This window comes from Micropterus dolomieu, linkage group LG13 (assembly GCF_021292245.1).
Source record: "Micropterus dolomieu isolate WLL.071019.BEF.003 ecotype Adirondacks linkage group LG13, ASM2129224v1, whole genome shotgun sequence".
Classification (NCBI taxonomy): Eukaryota; Metazoa; Chordata; class Actinopteri; order Centrarchiformes; family Centrarchidae; genus Micropterus; species Micropterus dolomieu.
This window is the reverse complement of record NC_060162.1, coordinates 21506739-21524711: the sequence shown is the minus strand read 5'-3', so window position 1 is coordinate 21524711 and position 17973 is coordinate 21506739. Positions and strand designations below refer to the sequence as shown.

General features: G+C 40.5%; 1 protein-coding gene across 3 annotated transcripts in view; it reads left to right on the top strand.

Moving 5' to 3' along the window:
• LOC123981542 (protein unc-13 homolog B-like) overlaps window positions 1-17343 on the top strand; it is a 76473-nt gene extending 59130 nt beyond the window's left edge. For all 3 annotated transcript variants that reach the window (XM_046066430.1, XM_046066429.1, XM_046066428.1), the window contains 23 exons: window positions 440-555; window positions 1152-1315; window positions 1748-1898; window positions 2089-2157; window positions 2590-2679; window positions 2877-3014; window positions 3186-3316; window positions 3579-3664; window positions 4912-5038; window positions 5218-5314; window positions 5560-5703; window positions 6120-6197; window positions 6446-6523; window positions 10896-10984; window positions 11108-11254; window positions 11563-11686; window positions 11801-11854; window positions 11982-12059; window positions 12621-12768; window positions 12980-13036; window positions 13746-13838; window positions 13954-14113; window positions 14777-17343. In XM_046066430.1, coding sequence (XP_045922386.1) covers window positions 440-555; window positions 1152-1315; window positions 1748-1898; window positions 2089-2157; window positions 2590-2679; window positions 2877-3014; window positions 3186-3316; window positions 3579-3664; window positions 4912-5038; window positions 5218-5314; window positions 5560-5703; window positions 6120-6197; window positions 6446-6523; window positions 10896-10984; window positions 11108-11254; window positions 11563-11686; window positions 11801-11854; window positions 11982-12059; window positions 12621-12768; window positions 12980-13036; window positions 13746-13838; window positions 13954-14113; window positions 14777-15056 — 2699 coding nt within the window. In that variant the 3' untranslated portion in view covers window positions 15057-17343. The remainder of the gene's footprint in view (window positions 1-439; window positions 556-1151; window positions 1316-1747; window positions 1899-2088; window positions 2158-2589; window positions 2680-2876; window positions 3015-3185; window positions 3317-3578; window positions 3665-4911; window positions 5039-5217; window positions 5315-5559; window positions 5704-6119; window positions 6198-6445; window positions 6524-10895; window positions 10985-11107; window positions 11255-11562; window positions 11687-11800; window positions 11855-11981; window positions 12060-12620; window positions 12769-12979; window positions 13037-13745; window positions 13839-13953; window positions 14114-14776) is intronic.
• The last annotated feature ends 630 nt before the right edge of the window (window positions 17344-17973 follow it).

Here is a 17973-nt window from a genome sequence, read left to right as displayed (position 1 = left end):
TCCCCTGCCCTCCTTCCTGCCCCCCTTTTTCCTCCTGGTGTGTGATTATCAAGTAGCGGCACTCCAGTCGGAAATCGACCGCTCCGCCGACATGTACAAATTACCCCTAATGATGTGCCTGTCAGGGAAAATAGCAGGGGTGAGCCGCCAAGCACTCCACCTCCAGAGAAGCTTCGGCTCATGTGTCTTCTACGATCAGGCACAGATCCATACAGCCCACAGCCATTGTCTCCCTCACTATCAGCTGGAGGACTTCTATAAGCGTTGCCAGCTCTGCACTGCCATCAAACTGTAGAAACAGAACCCCCTACAATAGAACTGCCATGTTAATAATCTGCAATTACTGTTGTGTTAACAAACCTGGTTTCGTATGCCCCCTTGTCACAGATTTGGATTGGAGTTATGAATCAAGGATGTGTGTATTTGTGTTTAATTACAGAGAAGAGGACAGACAAGTCGGCCGTGTCAGGTGCCATTCGCCTCCAAATCAACGTGGAGATCAAAGGAGAGGAGAAAGTGGCTCCATATCATGTGCAGTACATGTGTTTGCATGAGGTATTTGACTCTCCAGCTTCCATGGGTTGTGCTTGTGTTAAGGATATCACTTGAGGCTAAAGTTTTCAGGACTGTATCAGTAAAGTAACGGCCATCTGTAATGTAAATGACCAAGCTGAATGTGATGTTTCTCTGTAATCAGTCTCTAAAATGATGAGGTTGTCTGCTACATCTATGCATGTCACCTCACCAAAACATTTCCACATTAAGAGTGTTTTCTTTCCACTAGTTAACTTGATATTCTGAAAATGCAATACACACATTGTATTGTATTGTACTTTGTAATGCGCATTTAATAAATACAATGCTGGAATATTTTGGCGTATTCTCTGCAGATGTGACTGATTTTAGCTGCCCTTACAATTACATAATCCCCCCTCTTTCCTGAAAAACCAAATCAAATTTTGAATAGGGCTTACGGCAAACAGCCTGTGCTTATAAAACAGACAATACCACAATAACACAGGCCAAAAGGTTTTACCCCCTCAAAATCTTCACCCCATATATCCTATTAGTAAGTTAGAAGTACCCATGAGCATAAACCTTCACATACTCATCCTAACATGACGTCCACAAAATGTTTCTGTTCCTTACAGAACCTGTTCCACCACTCAACCGATGTGATTGGCCAAGGCGTGGTAAAAATCCCAGAAGCTCATGGAGACGATGCGTGGAAAGTCTACTTTGACGATGTGGCACAGGAAATAGTCGATGAGTTTGCCATGCGTTATGGGATTGAGTCAATCTACCAGGCCATGACGTGAGTCTGAGATATGCCCCCCACCCCCACCCCGATTCCCCCCCTCCCTTTCTGCCTTTAGCTCTCATATCAAAGTGCCTCTCAGTGCCATTGTCGTTCCTGTTGGCCTCCAAATGAAAGAAAGTCAATTCTAAATGAACTGAGGATGGATGTGTCCCTATGAAATCACGCTCCATACAGATGCCTGTTAGCTGGGCCCATCATTCACAGAAAGCCCACTCCAATGGGCTGTCCCTCAGCCTTAACATGCCAGCTTGCTGGTGAGTAGATGAAATTATATTTCTAATATGGATCAATAGGACAAGACCCTTGAGAGGACACGGCTGTTCACGTTGTGTCACATCTTTGTAAGTGTGAGTAGATACAAATAGGAGGACAAGGAGGCCTGCTGCCCAGGTCTTTATCAAGCTTTCATTGTGCTTCTCTCTATAGGCATTTTGCCTGTCTGTCGTCCAAGTACATGTGTCCCGGGGTTCCTGCAGTGATGAGCACCCTGCTGGCCAATATCAATGCCTTCTATGCCCACACAACTGCCTCCACTAATGTGTCCGCCTCTGACCGCTTTGCTGCCTCCAATTTTGGGGTTTGTATTATTTTAGCCTGCAAACACACACAAACACACACAAACAAGTATTTTAAATATGTTTTTTTCTCTTCAGTCCCATATACATACTTACACACATACAGCCTCTGTCTTTCTCTTTGCATTTTTGTGTATGTATACATAAATACAATCTCTCATCATTTCTATTTTTTCTCCATTCACCATACAGAAAGAACGCTTTGTCAAGCTTTTAGACCAGCTGCACAACTCCTTGCGCATTGACCTCTCAACGTACAGGGTAAGACTTTGATTATTCTAAATAAATATCACTGCCATTGATGGCTGATGTTGCTTTAGCAGTATTGATAGTTATTTTCACTCGACATGCAGACCTCTGTAATCACTTGTTTTCATGAATTTAGAGGATTCATTAATGCATTTTCAGAAAAGAATGGATTATTTACCACCACTGTTATTTATGGTGTCTGCTTCACGTAATGTTACGCAAATGACACCACCGACCGAAGCGCTTACAGGGGAAACCTTTTAATCTAATGTCAAATATATGAATTTTTAAAATAAAAACAAGTACAGACTGTTAGAGCAATCCAATTTATAGCCTTAAACAAGAGTGGTGAGCATAAAGTGGATGTACCAAACGCTTGAAATGGTCATCAGTTATATTGAATCTAGTAAATTGAGCTAAATTAAACCTGCTTTTTGTCTGTAGAACCACTTTCCTGCCAGCAGCAAGGAGCGCCTGCAGGATTTGAAATCCACCGTGGACCTTCTAACCAGCATCACCTTCTTTAGGATGAAGGTAGCTAACAGTGTTTCATGTGATGTATCTTTCTTTTCATTGTAGTTGGCTCTCTGTGGGATCTCGGCAAATGGTTATCATAGCTAGATTTGCCATAGCTTGGCCATGTTCATTGCAAATTACCCTGCTGTCAAGTACTTTAAATGATTGTTTGTGGTCATTCACTGCCAGTGTTGCTATCTCCTTCTGGTGTTCAGGTCCAGGAGTTGCAGTCTCCGCCCAGAGCCAGTCAGGTGGTGAGGGACTGTGTCAAGGCCTGCCTGAACTCTACTTACGACTACATCTTCAATAACTGCCAGGAGCTGTACAGCAGGCAGTACCAACCTGTCGATGTGGTGAGTCACATACTAATCATCCAACTGTGCCAGGTAACCTGCTATGAGCCTGACTGCCAGGCATGACAGTGACTTTGTCTACTAAAGCGAACATAAAACCCATCATACTGATTGTGTTTAGACTTTATCACTTCTCTTTTTGGCAACTGACTGTGTTGTCTTCTAATCTAGAACAAAGAGGAGCTCCCTTTGGAGGAGCAGGGGCCAAGCATCAAGAACTTGGACTTTTGGCCCAAACTCATCATGCTCATCGTCTCCATCATTGAAGAGGACAGGAACTCCTACACACCTGTGCTCAACCAGTTAGTAATGGGCATACACTCCCGTTGCCTTTATTCCTTCAAAATGGCAGGGAAACATACTGACTGCTTGAATTAATAAGCATGTGCATAAACATGTTTCTCCATGTGCAGTTTCTGCTGCATTGAGAGTTCCAAATGTTCAGAACACTTAATATGGATGCAAAAATCATAAATACTCAGGGATATTAAATTTTTGTTTGTTTAGTCTCAGAATTCAGTAGATTCATGTCACAAGTTTTTCAAATTGCCGCCTCTCTCTCAGATTCCCTCAAGAACTAAATGTAGGAAAGGTGTCGGCAGAGGTCATGTGGACGCTGTTTGCTCAAGACATGAAGTATGCTATGGAGGGTAAGTCACACTCAGTGTCAGATATCCATTATCCCACTCATAGTCACTTGTCATCAATTCTGCATAATGACTTGTTGGCTGCTGGTAATGATCATCAGCTCCATCCCGTCTCATCCAGATCTAATACCAAACATTGTCTTAATGTAGTGTGAAAAGGTAGGTAGTGTCTTTGGCTCCCACTTCCAACTCCCCCAATGTGTCTCTGCAGTATCCTGTAGAGCTATACCATAGACTTGTTATTGTATGATTCTGAAACAGGAAATGGCAAGAAGAGAAGAGACGTTCTGGGTTAAAAATGATACAGTGGCATGGAAGATGTGAAAGAGCGAAATAATGACTGTGCAGGATTTGAAAGCTGCTTATGTCTCTCAGGAGCCTCTCTGTGGTTCATCTCTGCTGTGCTGTACTGTACAGTACCACCAGTCCCTAGAGGCGTTTGGCTTTTATCCCAGCCCCTGTCCTCAAGAGGAATCCCTTACAGAGACTGCCGCTGTGAAATCCGTCTCAAATACTAAAGTGCAGTGGTGGCCACTTAATTTTCAATCTGCATTAAAATAAAAAGTGATGGAAAATGTGTTCAGAGGTGGAATGAGTCCTGAGAGAGTTTGCTCCCGAAGCACTGCCAAAGAGAGATTGAAATTTAAGTAGGTCACTAAAAAGATACTCAAGTCCCTGGTTAAGTTTGAGCTATTCATTATTATTATTACATGAATAGGTGGGTGAATAAAAAAGAAAATCAAAATTTTAGGTTTAGGTAAATAGGACAGGTTCACATTTTCAAATCTGTCGTAAAACAAGTCTCACATGTGCATATGTACGTTAAAAACAGTGTTGGTCGTTTTACTGGTTCCTTCTGTTCTGCTGGTTGTGAACTGATCCCTTCCTAAAGTGATTTCAATGAAAGTGATGCGGGATAAATTCCATGCACATATGGGCATGTGAGTATTGTTTTGAAACATATGGCTACAAAAACATGGACCTATCCGGTAATCTTGAATTTAAGATTATGTTTGGTGGTGGTGAGATGAAGTTTAAAGGTGCACTCCCGCAAATTAGCAGTACATGTCCATTAAGTTGGGAGGCATGTGAAAATAATGGCCCAAATCAAAGCAGGTCAGGCATAGATATCCTGATTTTTTTATTTTATTTTGGTCCACAATATAAGACACGACCCAAATCCTATCTATCCTCTCATGGCCCAAACCCATCACAAAGCTCACGGGCTCTTGATGTCTTTTTGTCTTCAGAGCATGAAAAGCACAGACTGTGTAAGAGCACCGACTACATGAACCTGCACTTCAAGGTCAAGTGGCTCCACAATGAATATGTCAAGGAGCTGCCAAACTTTAAGGGTGTTGTTCCCGACTACCCATCGTAAGTGCTTTTAATTTATTCAAACACATTTTTTAAAAACTCTTTTTTGAGGATCCAATTAATAGATTGCCCCCTAACCCATGTATTATTAGTCAGGAGTATAACACCTGTAAAGCTCAACAAGTTATTTGAAACAAAACAATAATAATAACTCTGGCTGTCTTTATTTTTCTTTGTAGATGGTTCCTACAATTTGTGCTACAGTGGTTGGATGAAAATGAGGACGTGTCTATGGAGTTTATGCATGGAGCTCTAGAGAGAGACAAAAAAGACGGAGTAAGAAAATGAAAATTGGCCTTTGATACGTTGCCTCTGCCTCTACCTCTTTTAAAAAATTATTTTTTAATGAAATCAATCCAGTCCATGCTTATGAACACACGCACAGTATCAGCACATGGGCCTCAGAAAGTTATTTTACAGCATGTATTAGTAATTCTATACATTATAATGAATATTGATAATAACTAAGTATCTTGCGTGTATTTGTTTGTTTTACCCCTTGCCATCCTTCACCGCCTCAGTTCCAGCAGACGTCTGAGCACGCTCTGTTCTCCTGCTCTGTGGTGGACATCTTCACCCAGCTCAACCAGAGCTTTGAGATAATCAGGAAACTGGAATGTCCTGACCCTAACGTCATGGCTCAGTACAGTCGCCGCTTCTCCAAGGTAATCCCACTTCACTGGATTTTTAAAAACCTCAAGTACATCACAAAGGGTTTTGATTTGTTTGTAACAATTAGAATGTCTATAATTGGTCATTTAATTGACTATCAATGATCGTATTGGCCTTTTACTTTACTAAAGGCAGTCTCTGACTAATTTCTTTTATTAGAAACATTATAACATTATAATACTCTCCTCCTTGGGGACGGAGGGACAGCACAGTTTTGTGTTTTAGGATTTACTTTCCTGCATGCCAGAGAATACATAAAGGGACATTTTGAGAATGTTTCAAATAGTGCAGTAGGGAGACATGATCTTTCAGACAAGAAATAAGTAATTGGATTTTGAATTGTTTTTAAGTAGTTTTGAATTAAATTTGGTTCCATACCAAATGTGTTTCTTCCTCTTTATCTCTGCAGACTATTGCCAAAGTTCTTCTGCAGTACAGTGCCATCCTGACCAAGAGTTTTCCTACTTACATTGACAAGGAGAAGATTGTAAGTTGTCAACACGTGGTAGTATGTCATCGCGTTCTGACTCTTATTCTATGCTTTATATGCTACAATAAACCTCTTAAAGTCACTGCTTTGGTTTATGTATAAATGAATGTTTTCCTGCTGTACATCCTCCATCCAATCAAAGATATTTTACATAGCAGTCACTTCATTCACTTTTAGAGTCCCTGCTATGTGTGTAATCTCTCCATCCACTATGTCTATCTCTTTTTTCCTGTGTCCTCTCGCAGCCGTGTGTCCTGTTGAATAATGTGCAGCAGTTGAGAATTCAGCTGGAGAAGATGTTTGAGTCGATGGGTGCCAAACAGGTAAGTCTAAAGACAAAGGTGTGGATGACAAGACTCATTTAACAGCATCATGCTGGATGTATGAAAATATCCAGTATGGTACTGTTAATGCCTTATTAAAAACAATGAGAAATGACCAATCAACTAAAGATTTCTCACTCGACCATTAAAAGTTGATATTTTAGGCTTCGTGCTTGAACATCTGTTGTATTTGTGTCTCTCGTGTATCAGATTGCAACAGAGGAAGCGCGGGTATGTGCAGTAGCGATAGTTCAGTCCATTTGAAGTAGATAACTGGTAGTGCCGGATTAGTGCTGGCCATAGTGGAAGCTGTTCATCCTGTGAATGTTATTTTATGATACATTCGGGTTGTTAAAAAGGTTATATACGCCATCCTGATGTCTTATGGGACGCTGTCAATGAAAGCGTTTCCATAGATCAATACTGACAGACATTAGACGCTGTGCCGCTTAGTAGGCTAGAGAATATTGAGACAGAGACTCATGTCCTCTGTATTAGTGTCCTTAGTGTAGCTTCAGTCAGGACATTCAATAGATTCTGTGATAATAGCAATAGCTGTGACCTCCTTATACTTTGAATTCCTGCCATACTTTTGCATTTAGGCCTTTGTCCTATGTATTGTAGCTGTAGTGTGGTATTTTTTAGAAAGTGCTTGGTTGGTTGAAAGATTGTAGCTGTTGGACACTGTAGCCAAAGGTTCAACCTGTGTGTTCACTTTACGATTAAAGCAAATTGAACTGGAGGAAGAGGAGGAGGAGGCAGAAGGGGAGGAGGTAGGTGTCCATCTCGGTCTGAGCCGGGCAGATATTTGTCCACGTGAAAGTACATGATTTGCTTTTTTAATCAGTTTAATGGTGTGCAGCACTCCACCGTATTGATTATGTCCCCCTCTTCCTCTGGCTTGAACAGCAGCTCATAACTGAGGATGAGGAAGCAAAGGCTCTGGTGGGTACTGCGGATGATAGCAGATTAAATTCAGTAGAAGTAGTTTGAACTGAAGTTTAGCGACCAGTAGATCGAGTCTTACGTAGCCAACCCGACCAAAAGTCTCTACTATCCCTACTCAAGAGGATACACAGCTGAATCCTAGAATTTAAAAGCATTAAAATGTAGGAAAGAAGAATTTCAGGGTGGACTTTTCTGTCGATGGGTAATTGCACATCCGGTAATAAATTAGTTGGATTTTTTTGTTCAGTGTTCGTGTTCTTGAACCTGGTTGATTTGGACCTTTTATCTTTGCGGTTCATGGTGCGGAGAAGTCACATTATGTTGCACATCATTTACTGCCGTTGCCTGAGTCAGATGATCATCATGTCATGATGTGGGGCGGAGGTGAAATGATGTTACATGTGAGCTCCCTTGAGAGATCAAAAGAGCTTGTGTGTAGAAGTGGGCAGCATGTTAACATACAGGGAAATCATTAGAAAGAGAGCAGGTGATTTAGTGATCGAGGATCAGATTACAGTATTGTCTAACCATGGTTTGTCAGTGCAACAAGTTAGGTTTTTGTTTCCCCCTTAAGCTTCTTTCTGACTGAAAACAATTTAGGAAGTAAATTATTTGAAGGTTTTGTTTGTTTGATACTTGACTTTGCCGTAGGATATTCTTCTCAAAGTGGTAAATGCAGTATTTACCACCTTTTTGTCCATTCAAACCAATTAGTTTAAGGAAAAAAACTATTTTGATTATTTACAATCCATATATTTTAGGAAATAAATGTACATTATCTCTGTACTCTGTATCTCTGGATACCTGTGTATCCAAGTACTATTGATATTTATAATGAAATTTATATTATCAATAAAAACAATTTAACACATTTAATTATGTTATTTAAAGGTAACTTAACCACACCAAATCACATGAACTCTATTAGAGTTGAAAACTGAGATGGCATCCACTGAGACAATAAGCTACTCCCTCATTTAGTAATGTGCAATATCAGACTGAATTACCGTGATTAGTACGCTGTCAGTAAGGCATCAAAATTGGTCCTTTTCTTTTACAGATAACAGATAGGGAAATATCAGCCGGTACATTTAACTGTAGCTTTAGCTTAGGCTAGCCGTGGCTATCTCACCAGTTAGCTTCCACTTGCTGTAGTTGTGCAGTTCGGTGTCTTTTTGTGGCACAGCTGTAGCCTCTCTGAGCCCAGAGTAAAATAATCCTATGGCGTAATCATTTTTACAGAAAGTTAAATCAAGGTCTGAACTCAATTTTGACCAAACATGTAGTTACTGTATTTTGCATTGCAGGGCATAATTAATGAAAGTGTATTTTTTTTTGGGAGAGTGAAGTCACAATTTGTTTTTCCTCTCTTTTCTAGCACAATAGAATACAGGCAAGTTCACTGTATATGCATACATGTTTTGTGATACATGACTGCATATACTTGCATGTTCTTCTCAATACTTACGGATATTAAATATTGCATCACTTGTAAAAAAAAAGAAAAGAAGCTTTCTTGAATATGGTTTTCGTTGTGGCAATGATAAGCTGTGTTATTTTGTGTTGTCTCTTTACCACCTCACCTAGTTTGAGGAGAGTGAGGAAGAGGAGGAGGAGGAAGTAGGGGAAGAAGGGGAGAATATTGAGGTTGAGGTTTGTTGCAGTCTGAAGTGGTTTTAACCTATCATTCTTAGAGTCCTAGTCATTCTTGTGCGCCCTGTTCTTCCTACTCCCAGCAACATCACAGTGACACTCATGCCCACTAAAACAAGTGTGGTTATCATGGTGGAGTTTATTGTGTGCAGTTCTTCAGATCATCTGTGTTCCACCTCTAGTTTGACCCTTCTTTCAGTGCCATTTTCCCTGGCCTCTCCTCAAAACTGGTCACTCAATTTCCCCAGAAACCAAAGTTATTTGTGAACTTTTTTGTGCCTTTTCTTTAATTTGTGTTCTCTTTGCAACTCTTTTGTTTGCAATAGACTGATGAAGAGAAGGTGGGCGCCAAGGTTACAAATACTGCGTATGCTTTCCACTGTGAAAAACATGCAGTATTTGTGTTATTCTTTAAATCTGAATTTCAAGTGGCTTACAGAAAAAGAAAACTGATGATGTTTATTTTTGCCTGGTTGTTTGATCATGTAGTTCCTTCAGTATAGAACAGGAGTTTATTGTTTTTTTTACAGCTTTATAATTTTTATTTTTATTTTTATTTTAAAAAACTCAAAACATTCCCACCACCCAAAGATGGACGCACCAGTGGAAAAGGTAGGTTACATGCATACCAGGGTTTATCTGCTGCCACAGCACTTAATATAATGGCCACCGATCCTCTGTAGTTTCACATTTAATGTAAATGAAAATCAAATTCCGATGGGCTTATTATATAAGTTAATTGAGGTTGTCCTGTGTTTACCCTCCACCTGTCCGCGCTGTCACAGGCTGAAAATGCATTTGAAGATAAGAAGGTGAGTGTAGGTGCACTAACCCGTGCATATTAATATCCCCACGCACCCAAAAAAGGCTCCCAGGCAAAACAAAACACATATAGCACATTACAAGCAGAACATAATCCATTTCTAGTCGCCTTTTTTTCCCCTGGAGCCTTCCCTTTGTGCTGAATAGCAGAAACCTCTCAGTCTCTCCTCACTAATGGTGCCATGCGACCCTGACAGGCCATGAATCAAAAGGCCATTGGATCATTGACTTAATGAGCCACACCATGACTTCATCCAAATGGCCCTGGCTCCCCTGCAGGCAGTGCTTATTTAGATGATGCCACAGTATACCTGGTTTAGGTATACTGGAGGTAATTCATGGATCTTTTCCCACTTGTTCCCTTCCCAACACCGCCACCCCCTGTCATACAAGTAGTGAGACTCACTACTTGTATGACACACATCTCCTGCCCTATTGAACTCATTTAACGTGCTCCCTTTGAAAGCTGGAGATTGCTGGCAAAAGAGTGGGGGATTTCAGCTGTACGTGTTAAAATGTAATCAGTTTTCTAAGTATGACAGATTGGCTGTGTCGTGGTTCTTTTTTCATCATAATGTGAATTACACACAAACTGCTGGTGATAGAAGTCCTTTTTGCAATCTTAAATTCTTGCTGCAAATTGTAACTTCTCGCTTTTGCGTTGAAGTGCAGCTCTAAGAAGTTCAAAGATAATTTGGGGTATTTAGGCCTAAAGCTTCAAACAACTAAGGATGAAAGCCTTTCTTGCACTGCTGTTAAAGAGCGCCATGTTGTCCGTGTTCAGAGGAGAGGTGGCACATACTTACTCTCTTGAGAATAATTATTTTCTCAAGTTATTATTATTATTATTATTATATTATTTTCTCTCAAGTTTTTTGAGTTGAAATATTTATAACTTTTATTTAGAACTAACAAACTGCTTGGATTCTGTCTACCTGCCTTTCCTCAGATGGACACTGAGGCCAGTGACCTACTGAACGACCTGCAGGTGAAGCTGAACAACGTCCTGGATGAGCTCAGCACTACATTTGGGAACAGGTAGCCTAACCCTGACCCTAAACAGACACACAACCACACACACACACACACACACACATATTTACAGTTCAGTCAGTAACCACACATGCATTTGTGCTGCATGATCATGTTTTTTCTTTTTAGTTTCCAGACCCGGATCAATGATTGTATGCGACAGATGGCGTCTCTGCTGTACCAGATCAAAGGACAGCTCAATGCCAGCAACAAAAACCAGGCGGAGGCCGACTCTGACAACATGCTACGGCCACTCATGGACTTTCTGGATGGAAAGTGAGTGGATTAACTAGAATTACACTGTGAATTACACTGCGAACTGTTTGATGATATGACCGTCTTTTCATTTACTTCTGTCCCTGTTTGATTTTTCTTTTTCTGCAAGTTTTTTTTGTCTTTTTCTTCTTCTGTGTCCTAAATCTCTGTCCTGAATTTGATCCTTCACTAAAAATTTGGTAAAAATCAAAAATTTTAAGTTAGAGTTCAACGATAATAGCACCAATTAAGGTTAACACACCCCAGCACTTTCTGGGGTGCATGTGTCCCATCAACTTGTGTGTATACGTATTTGCGTGTGTTTGCAGGCTGACCCTGTTTGCCACCGTATGCGAGAAAACTGTACTGAAGCGTGTGCTCAAGGAGCTGTGGAGGATCGTAATGAGCAGCCTGGAAAAGACTATTGTCCTGCCACAGGGCAACGATACCTTTGTAAGGTCACACTCAGCATTATGAGTCAAATCAAACCATTATAAGTGGTTTGACTTTTAAGTGCAGAAATAAAACAGCAAAAGAGCAGCAACTAAATTATTTTTTTCCCCCCAGGGTGCACAGATTCTCTCAGCTGCAAAAGAACTGGGCCAGCTCTCTAAACTCAAGGTATCATTAGTATGTTTTACACTGTGTTAAATTTACCAAGCTCTAACCACAAAATGACTTCTTGAGAGTGTGTGAACCTATTTTTGTGGTGTTAACTCGCCTCTTCGCTCATCATTTGGACCTGCAGGATCACATGGCAGGGGAGGCTAAAAGCCTGTCTCCCAGGCAGTGCGCTGTCATGGATGTGGCACTGGACACTATCAAGGTCAGTTTATACTGCAGGTTTTGGTTTCATTAGGGTGCAAGGTAGACGGGTCAAATTAGCTTCATCAACTATTCAACTATTCATCCATTAATCAAGTACCCTGAAAGGTTTTGAAAGCCGCTTGTGAACCAAGTTAATTGTTTTAACAGGCCACGAAAAAGGACGGCGTGTGAAGGAAATGAGGGGCGACATTTCTAAAGCAGGAGTAGTTTTTTTTTAAATTATTATTATTAAAAATGCTAAATCCAGGAAATACGGTGATCTTTTTCTTTAAGAATTAAAGGATCATTCTGGATCATTTTCAACTTGGATCTTATTTTGTTATTTCAATGGTTGATTGTGTTCAGAATGCACTCAGTCGACTTCACTGTAAAACTTGGAACACTGTTATACAAAGTGAAACGCCCACTTCCAAAACCATCAAAGCTTCCAGGGTGGATAAATCAAACCAGCTTTCTTTACAGTTTAAAATACTTCTTTATATTTTGACCATAATATATTAGACCTCCAGTTGTTCATCTAGATGTGGGTGTGCTGACTCGCTATCTGTTTCCTTTGCAGCAATACTTCCATGCGGGAGGCAACGGGCTGAAGAAGGCGTTCCTGGAGAAGAGTCCTGAGCTATCCTCCCTACGCCACGCTCTGTCCCTCTACACTCAGACAACAGACACACTCATCAAGACCTATGTGACCACCCAGCATGCACAAGGTAGTTCAGACCACTGCCTAATAACACATCTAAAGGAAGAAAGCATTTCCCATAGTCGACCAGGAGAGGGCACTATGTGTTTGTGTTTGATAAACAAGGCTTTTCACTGAATAAGTTTAAGATTCTAATTTTTTGCAGTGTTTTTGATGCTGAACTATGTTGACATGTTATTGTTGTCTTCTCTTTATTTCCTGTGCTGCCTCTGTGCCAGTGCACAATGGAAAGGGTATTAGGTTAACTCCCAATGAAAAAATACAGACCAGCAAGGGTAGGTTTCATTGCAATCATCTGCCAGCCCTCCTCTCCTTCCCCGCCTGCTCCCTCTTTCTACATTTTGGTTTTGTCACAAAGGTGGGTAGGTCGAACCTAGTGTTGTAGTCAAGACCGCCCAAACCGAGACCAAGTCAAGACCAAGACCAGTTCCCCACATTACATGACACACAATAAAATTTGAAACGAGATCATAGGTAGTTCTCAAATTGATCTGAAAGATCTACATTCCCAATAAAACACCCACATACAAACACTCCTTTTCCATGCTTAACATCGGGGAGGGGTGACAGTCGTTGACGGTAACAACACATTTTTATTTAGGGTTATATGTTGCATTTGAAGCGATGCGTTTTACATCCAGTCAAAGTTAGGATGTTAACAAATAAATCAGACAATGCAAGAGCAATTTACTGATATTCCCAAAATTATGGTCTTGACTGGTCCTCAATGACCCGAGACAAGACCGAGTTCAAATGCGGTCGAGTCTGAGACGAGACCAAGACCATCAGAATGTGGTTTAAAGACCGGTCTCATGACCAAGACCGTTCTGGAGTACTACAACACTAGTAGACCCTAACCCAACCTCTCCACCTGTATCCCGCTTCTAATACTGACTCTGCATTATCAATCAAAGTTTCTTTTTTGCCTTTATCGGGCCAAATGTAAGCTCACTGGTGTGTCTGTGTGTGCATTAATCAAACCAGATTCAGGCGTGGACAAGCCGATAGGTGAGGTGAATGTCCAGATTGAGCTGCACACTCAACCTGGGAGTGGGGAACGGAAAGTTACCGTCAAAGGTCTGTTTGAGTTTTTATAAGATGACGCTAAATATATGCCATTTTTAGCTTAGCGTCTTCATCATCCTCTTCCTCTTTGTTTGTCTACTTTTTTTTTACTCACCGGCGTGTTTAGTTGTGGGAGCGAATGATTTAAAATGGCAGACGTCCGGCATGTTCCGACCCTTCGTGGAGATCAGCATAATCGGGCCTCACCTCAGCGACAAGAAACGCAAATTCCAGACCAAATCCAAGAATAACAGCTGGTCTCCCAAGTTCAACGAGAGCTTCCATTTGTAAGTAGTGCAACAGCTGGGCCTGCTTTTGTATATTATGAATAAATAAGAAACTACCACAGAAATCTTTATAAACTTTTATTATTTAGAGGTTACACAGATGTGTTGACCTTGCAAAATGTTTTATACTTGACCTTATTTAATACTTTTTTCATTATTATTTGTGAAACTATTCTATGTAATTGTTTGTCTTCACACCGCATCTATTTACATTAAACATGTACAGTGTGGTTTCCACATCTGCAGCTTCACGAGGAAACTTGGTAACTTGCACACTAGTAAACTCACTCCAACTGGCTGTAAGAGGCAGCAGATATTTGAAGACATTGACCTTCAGTACCCAGAAAGACGTAATGTGACATCAGTAACGTTAATGTTTACTAACTCGGCTAATCGGTGATGCTTTGCTGCTGGTTCTGAGTTTGGATTTCATGTTAAATCTATATAAATCTAGAGCTGCAACAATTACTCGATTGACAGAAAAGTAATTGGCAACTGCTTTTGTTTCAGTCATTTTTCAAGCAAAAATTTCTAAATTCTTTGGCATATATGATAGCAAAAAATAATTGCTGCCACAGTCTGACAAAAGGTTGAATTTTGAAAGAAGAATTCTTGGCTAGTTGACGGCTGTTGTTGAGTGACCTCTCTGTTGTCTGTCCACAGTGTGCTGGGTAACCAGGATGGCTTTGAGTGCTACGAGCTGCAGATCTGCGTCAAAGACTACTGTTTTGGCCGCGCCGACAGAGTGGTCGGCTTGGCTGTGATACAACTAAGAGACATCACGGGGAAGGGCAACTGCTGGCTCCCGCTGGGCCAGCGCATCCATATGGACGACACAGGCCTCACCGCCATGCGAATCCTCTCCCAGCGCTCCAACGACGACGTGGCCAAAGAGTTTGTGAGGCTGAAATCAGAGACTCGTTCTGCCGAAGAGGGCAGATGAGGAGAGCTTGAGAAGGAGGATGGAAGGTCTACGAATCCCCCAGTAAGAGACGGGGAGATCATGTGAATTATTTTCCGTAGATGGCCTGGTGGACTCTTTTCTTAGACCTTTGACGTGTCTTAGCTGCCGTTGACTGTTTGGTGTCGCCTTGCCAAGCTCACTGACACCCTGTCACCTTCACACTTTGGAGAAACTCACTTTTACATGTTGCTCAAACACTAAACTTATTAACCGAGCCACTGTACAGTACATAACCACATAGCAGCCGGCTCACTCAAACGTTACACTCATCAGCTGTTTCACTAGGCAATGACCACTTGCTTAGTCACATAACTTTTTTTTACCCCCCTCCTTACCAGTGCGCACGCCGCAGCCTCAAGGGAACAAAGAAAGCGAGGCCCCTTTGGAGGGCCAAACACGTTCCCACACCTCCCCAGTGTTGTTGTGCAATAACCCCACCTAAACCCTTGAAACCGTGGCCATGTGTTTGATGCCTTACACTCTGCAAAATGTGAATATGTGAAGTAAAAAACTTTTTGAATGCCCTATAGCTCCACTGTGATAGTTTGAGTAAATGTGAATCTCATAAAGGGATCTTTTGTTTAATGAATGAATGACTGATAGCGAGGAGACAGTCCTAGTATTTTACAATTTATTGGATAGAGTGGAAGTGAAGCTGCTGAAATATCGTACTAGTTTCACAAGTTAATCTCGTTTAGCTAGTGTTTCAAGACAAGGTACTTAAACTAATAAACCTTGATGGTTACCCCTTACTTTAAAGCATTGTTCAGTTAAATGTGCCTTGCCATGTTAAGTTTCCATTCCTGTTTCACCAGGAAAGACAACAGTGATATTATCAGCATATAATCTAAGTAGTAAAATCAGCAACAGTATGTTTTAAATACAAAACCTCGTGGAAAAAGAGGCCAACAGCATGGACATTCACTCTGTACGTGAACAGGTGAACCCTGTATTTATAAGTATTGGCGCCAATAACAACTCGTGGCTCACGTGGCCTAGTGTAACCATGATGGTGCAGCCATTTTATTTATTTTTTTATACGTATTTATTTTTTAACTGTGCTTTTGAAATCCCGTGATTTAAAATGTCGTTTACTGCTTTGAACAGACGTGTTTGCCAGAACAGCCAGTTTGAGAATTTGCACAGTGGTTAGTCTGAATGAGCTGCTGCTGCAGTGTTGTACACACAAAACCGCAGTTCAGCTGAAGAGCGCGTTCGCAAGATGAGACACTCGCCCTCAGAATAAAGTGACAAGTTCGTTTTTGTTGTGAAGTTAAAAGCAAAGCTGGCGCCTCGTGTCCCTGACGGACGATAGTGAGAACGGTCTTTTAAGAATTGTTCCATTTTTGGTAAAGAAATATTACATGTTGAACTTTCAGGTAAAAACTTTTTCTTCCAAAAAGGATATCTGAACATTTGAACACGAGCTGCTCAGCTGCTGAGTTAGAATTACTTATAGTTTACATGTATCTTCCTTCTCTTTTTTCTTCTTCTCTTCCTATGAGTGGCCTTATTGTTTTTTTTTATCCCTGTATTTCTTTTGGCTCTCAGCAATGAGGAATTGGTCACTTTTTTCCCCAAAATGATGTCAAATATGTTTTCCAAGTGATATTCCTTACCATTTTGTACTTTTTATCTTTGATATTGCAAATGTAACTATATCTAGACTGGGATTTTCTTTGCAGTCTCTTTTAATATTTTGTGTTATGTTCCTTTTGATGTTTTGTAAATGTTTCCCTTAACCATTGTTAATAGTTTGGAATGACTATTGTAAGAGATGTTTCAGTGTTATGGACTGGAGTCATATACAATGAGATGTGTGCCAGTGAATTTGTTCATAACTGATGGAAGAATATTAAAATGTTACTCTTCACGAAGGACGGATGTTGCTAGAATATCATGTGTGTGCACATTTTTAAACCGATCACAAAATCACATTCCTCTTTGTTACAGTACTTTATCCGCTGTGAATAATGTGCGTTATTGGTTTATGAGGACAAATGTTTCATAGCCATACTTTAATATACATGTTCCTTGTGCCAAGTTACAAGTGTTGACTTGATCTTTTTATTTTATTTCTATATATTTTCTAAATTTGTTAACCCTTGCATTATCACTAAATCATCGCAATAGCTAACAAGTACAGTATATCAGTCACAGGAACTGTATTTTTGTGGTGTCTTCTTTTTATTCTCACTGCTCTGAAATGTTATCACCATGTAAACATTCCGATTTAATTCATTTTGTATAAAGTATATGAGAAGTATCTATAAATGTGTCCGCCTGATTGTTCCCCAGTACAATGACATTGATTTTTAATTTGATTTGATTTGAATATGAGCCCATTCATTTCAGTAAGGTCAATGCAAGTGCATGGTTAAGAAAATCTTAAATATGCCATGTTTTAATTGTGTGTCACACAACATATTTTTCATCAGTTTTTGGACAGCAAATTCCTTTTTTTAAATCACATACAAACCATGCTATAACTTATTTTTGCATCTGACTGCTTTTGTCACTTTAAACACACAAACAACTACTACACTACTGAATTTTTCTGTATTTTTTAATGCTGAGAACCGCAAACACGATTCCATTCACTTCCATCAGAGTATGTCTAAACCAAGACGATTTTTTGTTGTAATTTGGGTGAACTGACCCTTTAAAATGAAATCAGTGATGGGAGGGTTTCTAGTCGAAGTGCATGAAATTTTTAGCTTTTCATTGCAGCCGTTTCCAACAACTTTAAGGAGCATGCCCAGGCGTTGTAGGGAGGTCATACAGGCACGTGGAGGCCACACACACTACTGAGCCTCATTTTGACTTGTTTTAAGGACATTACATCAAAGTTGGATCGGCCTGTAGTGTGGTTTTCCACTTTGATTTTGAGTGTGAC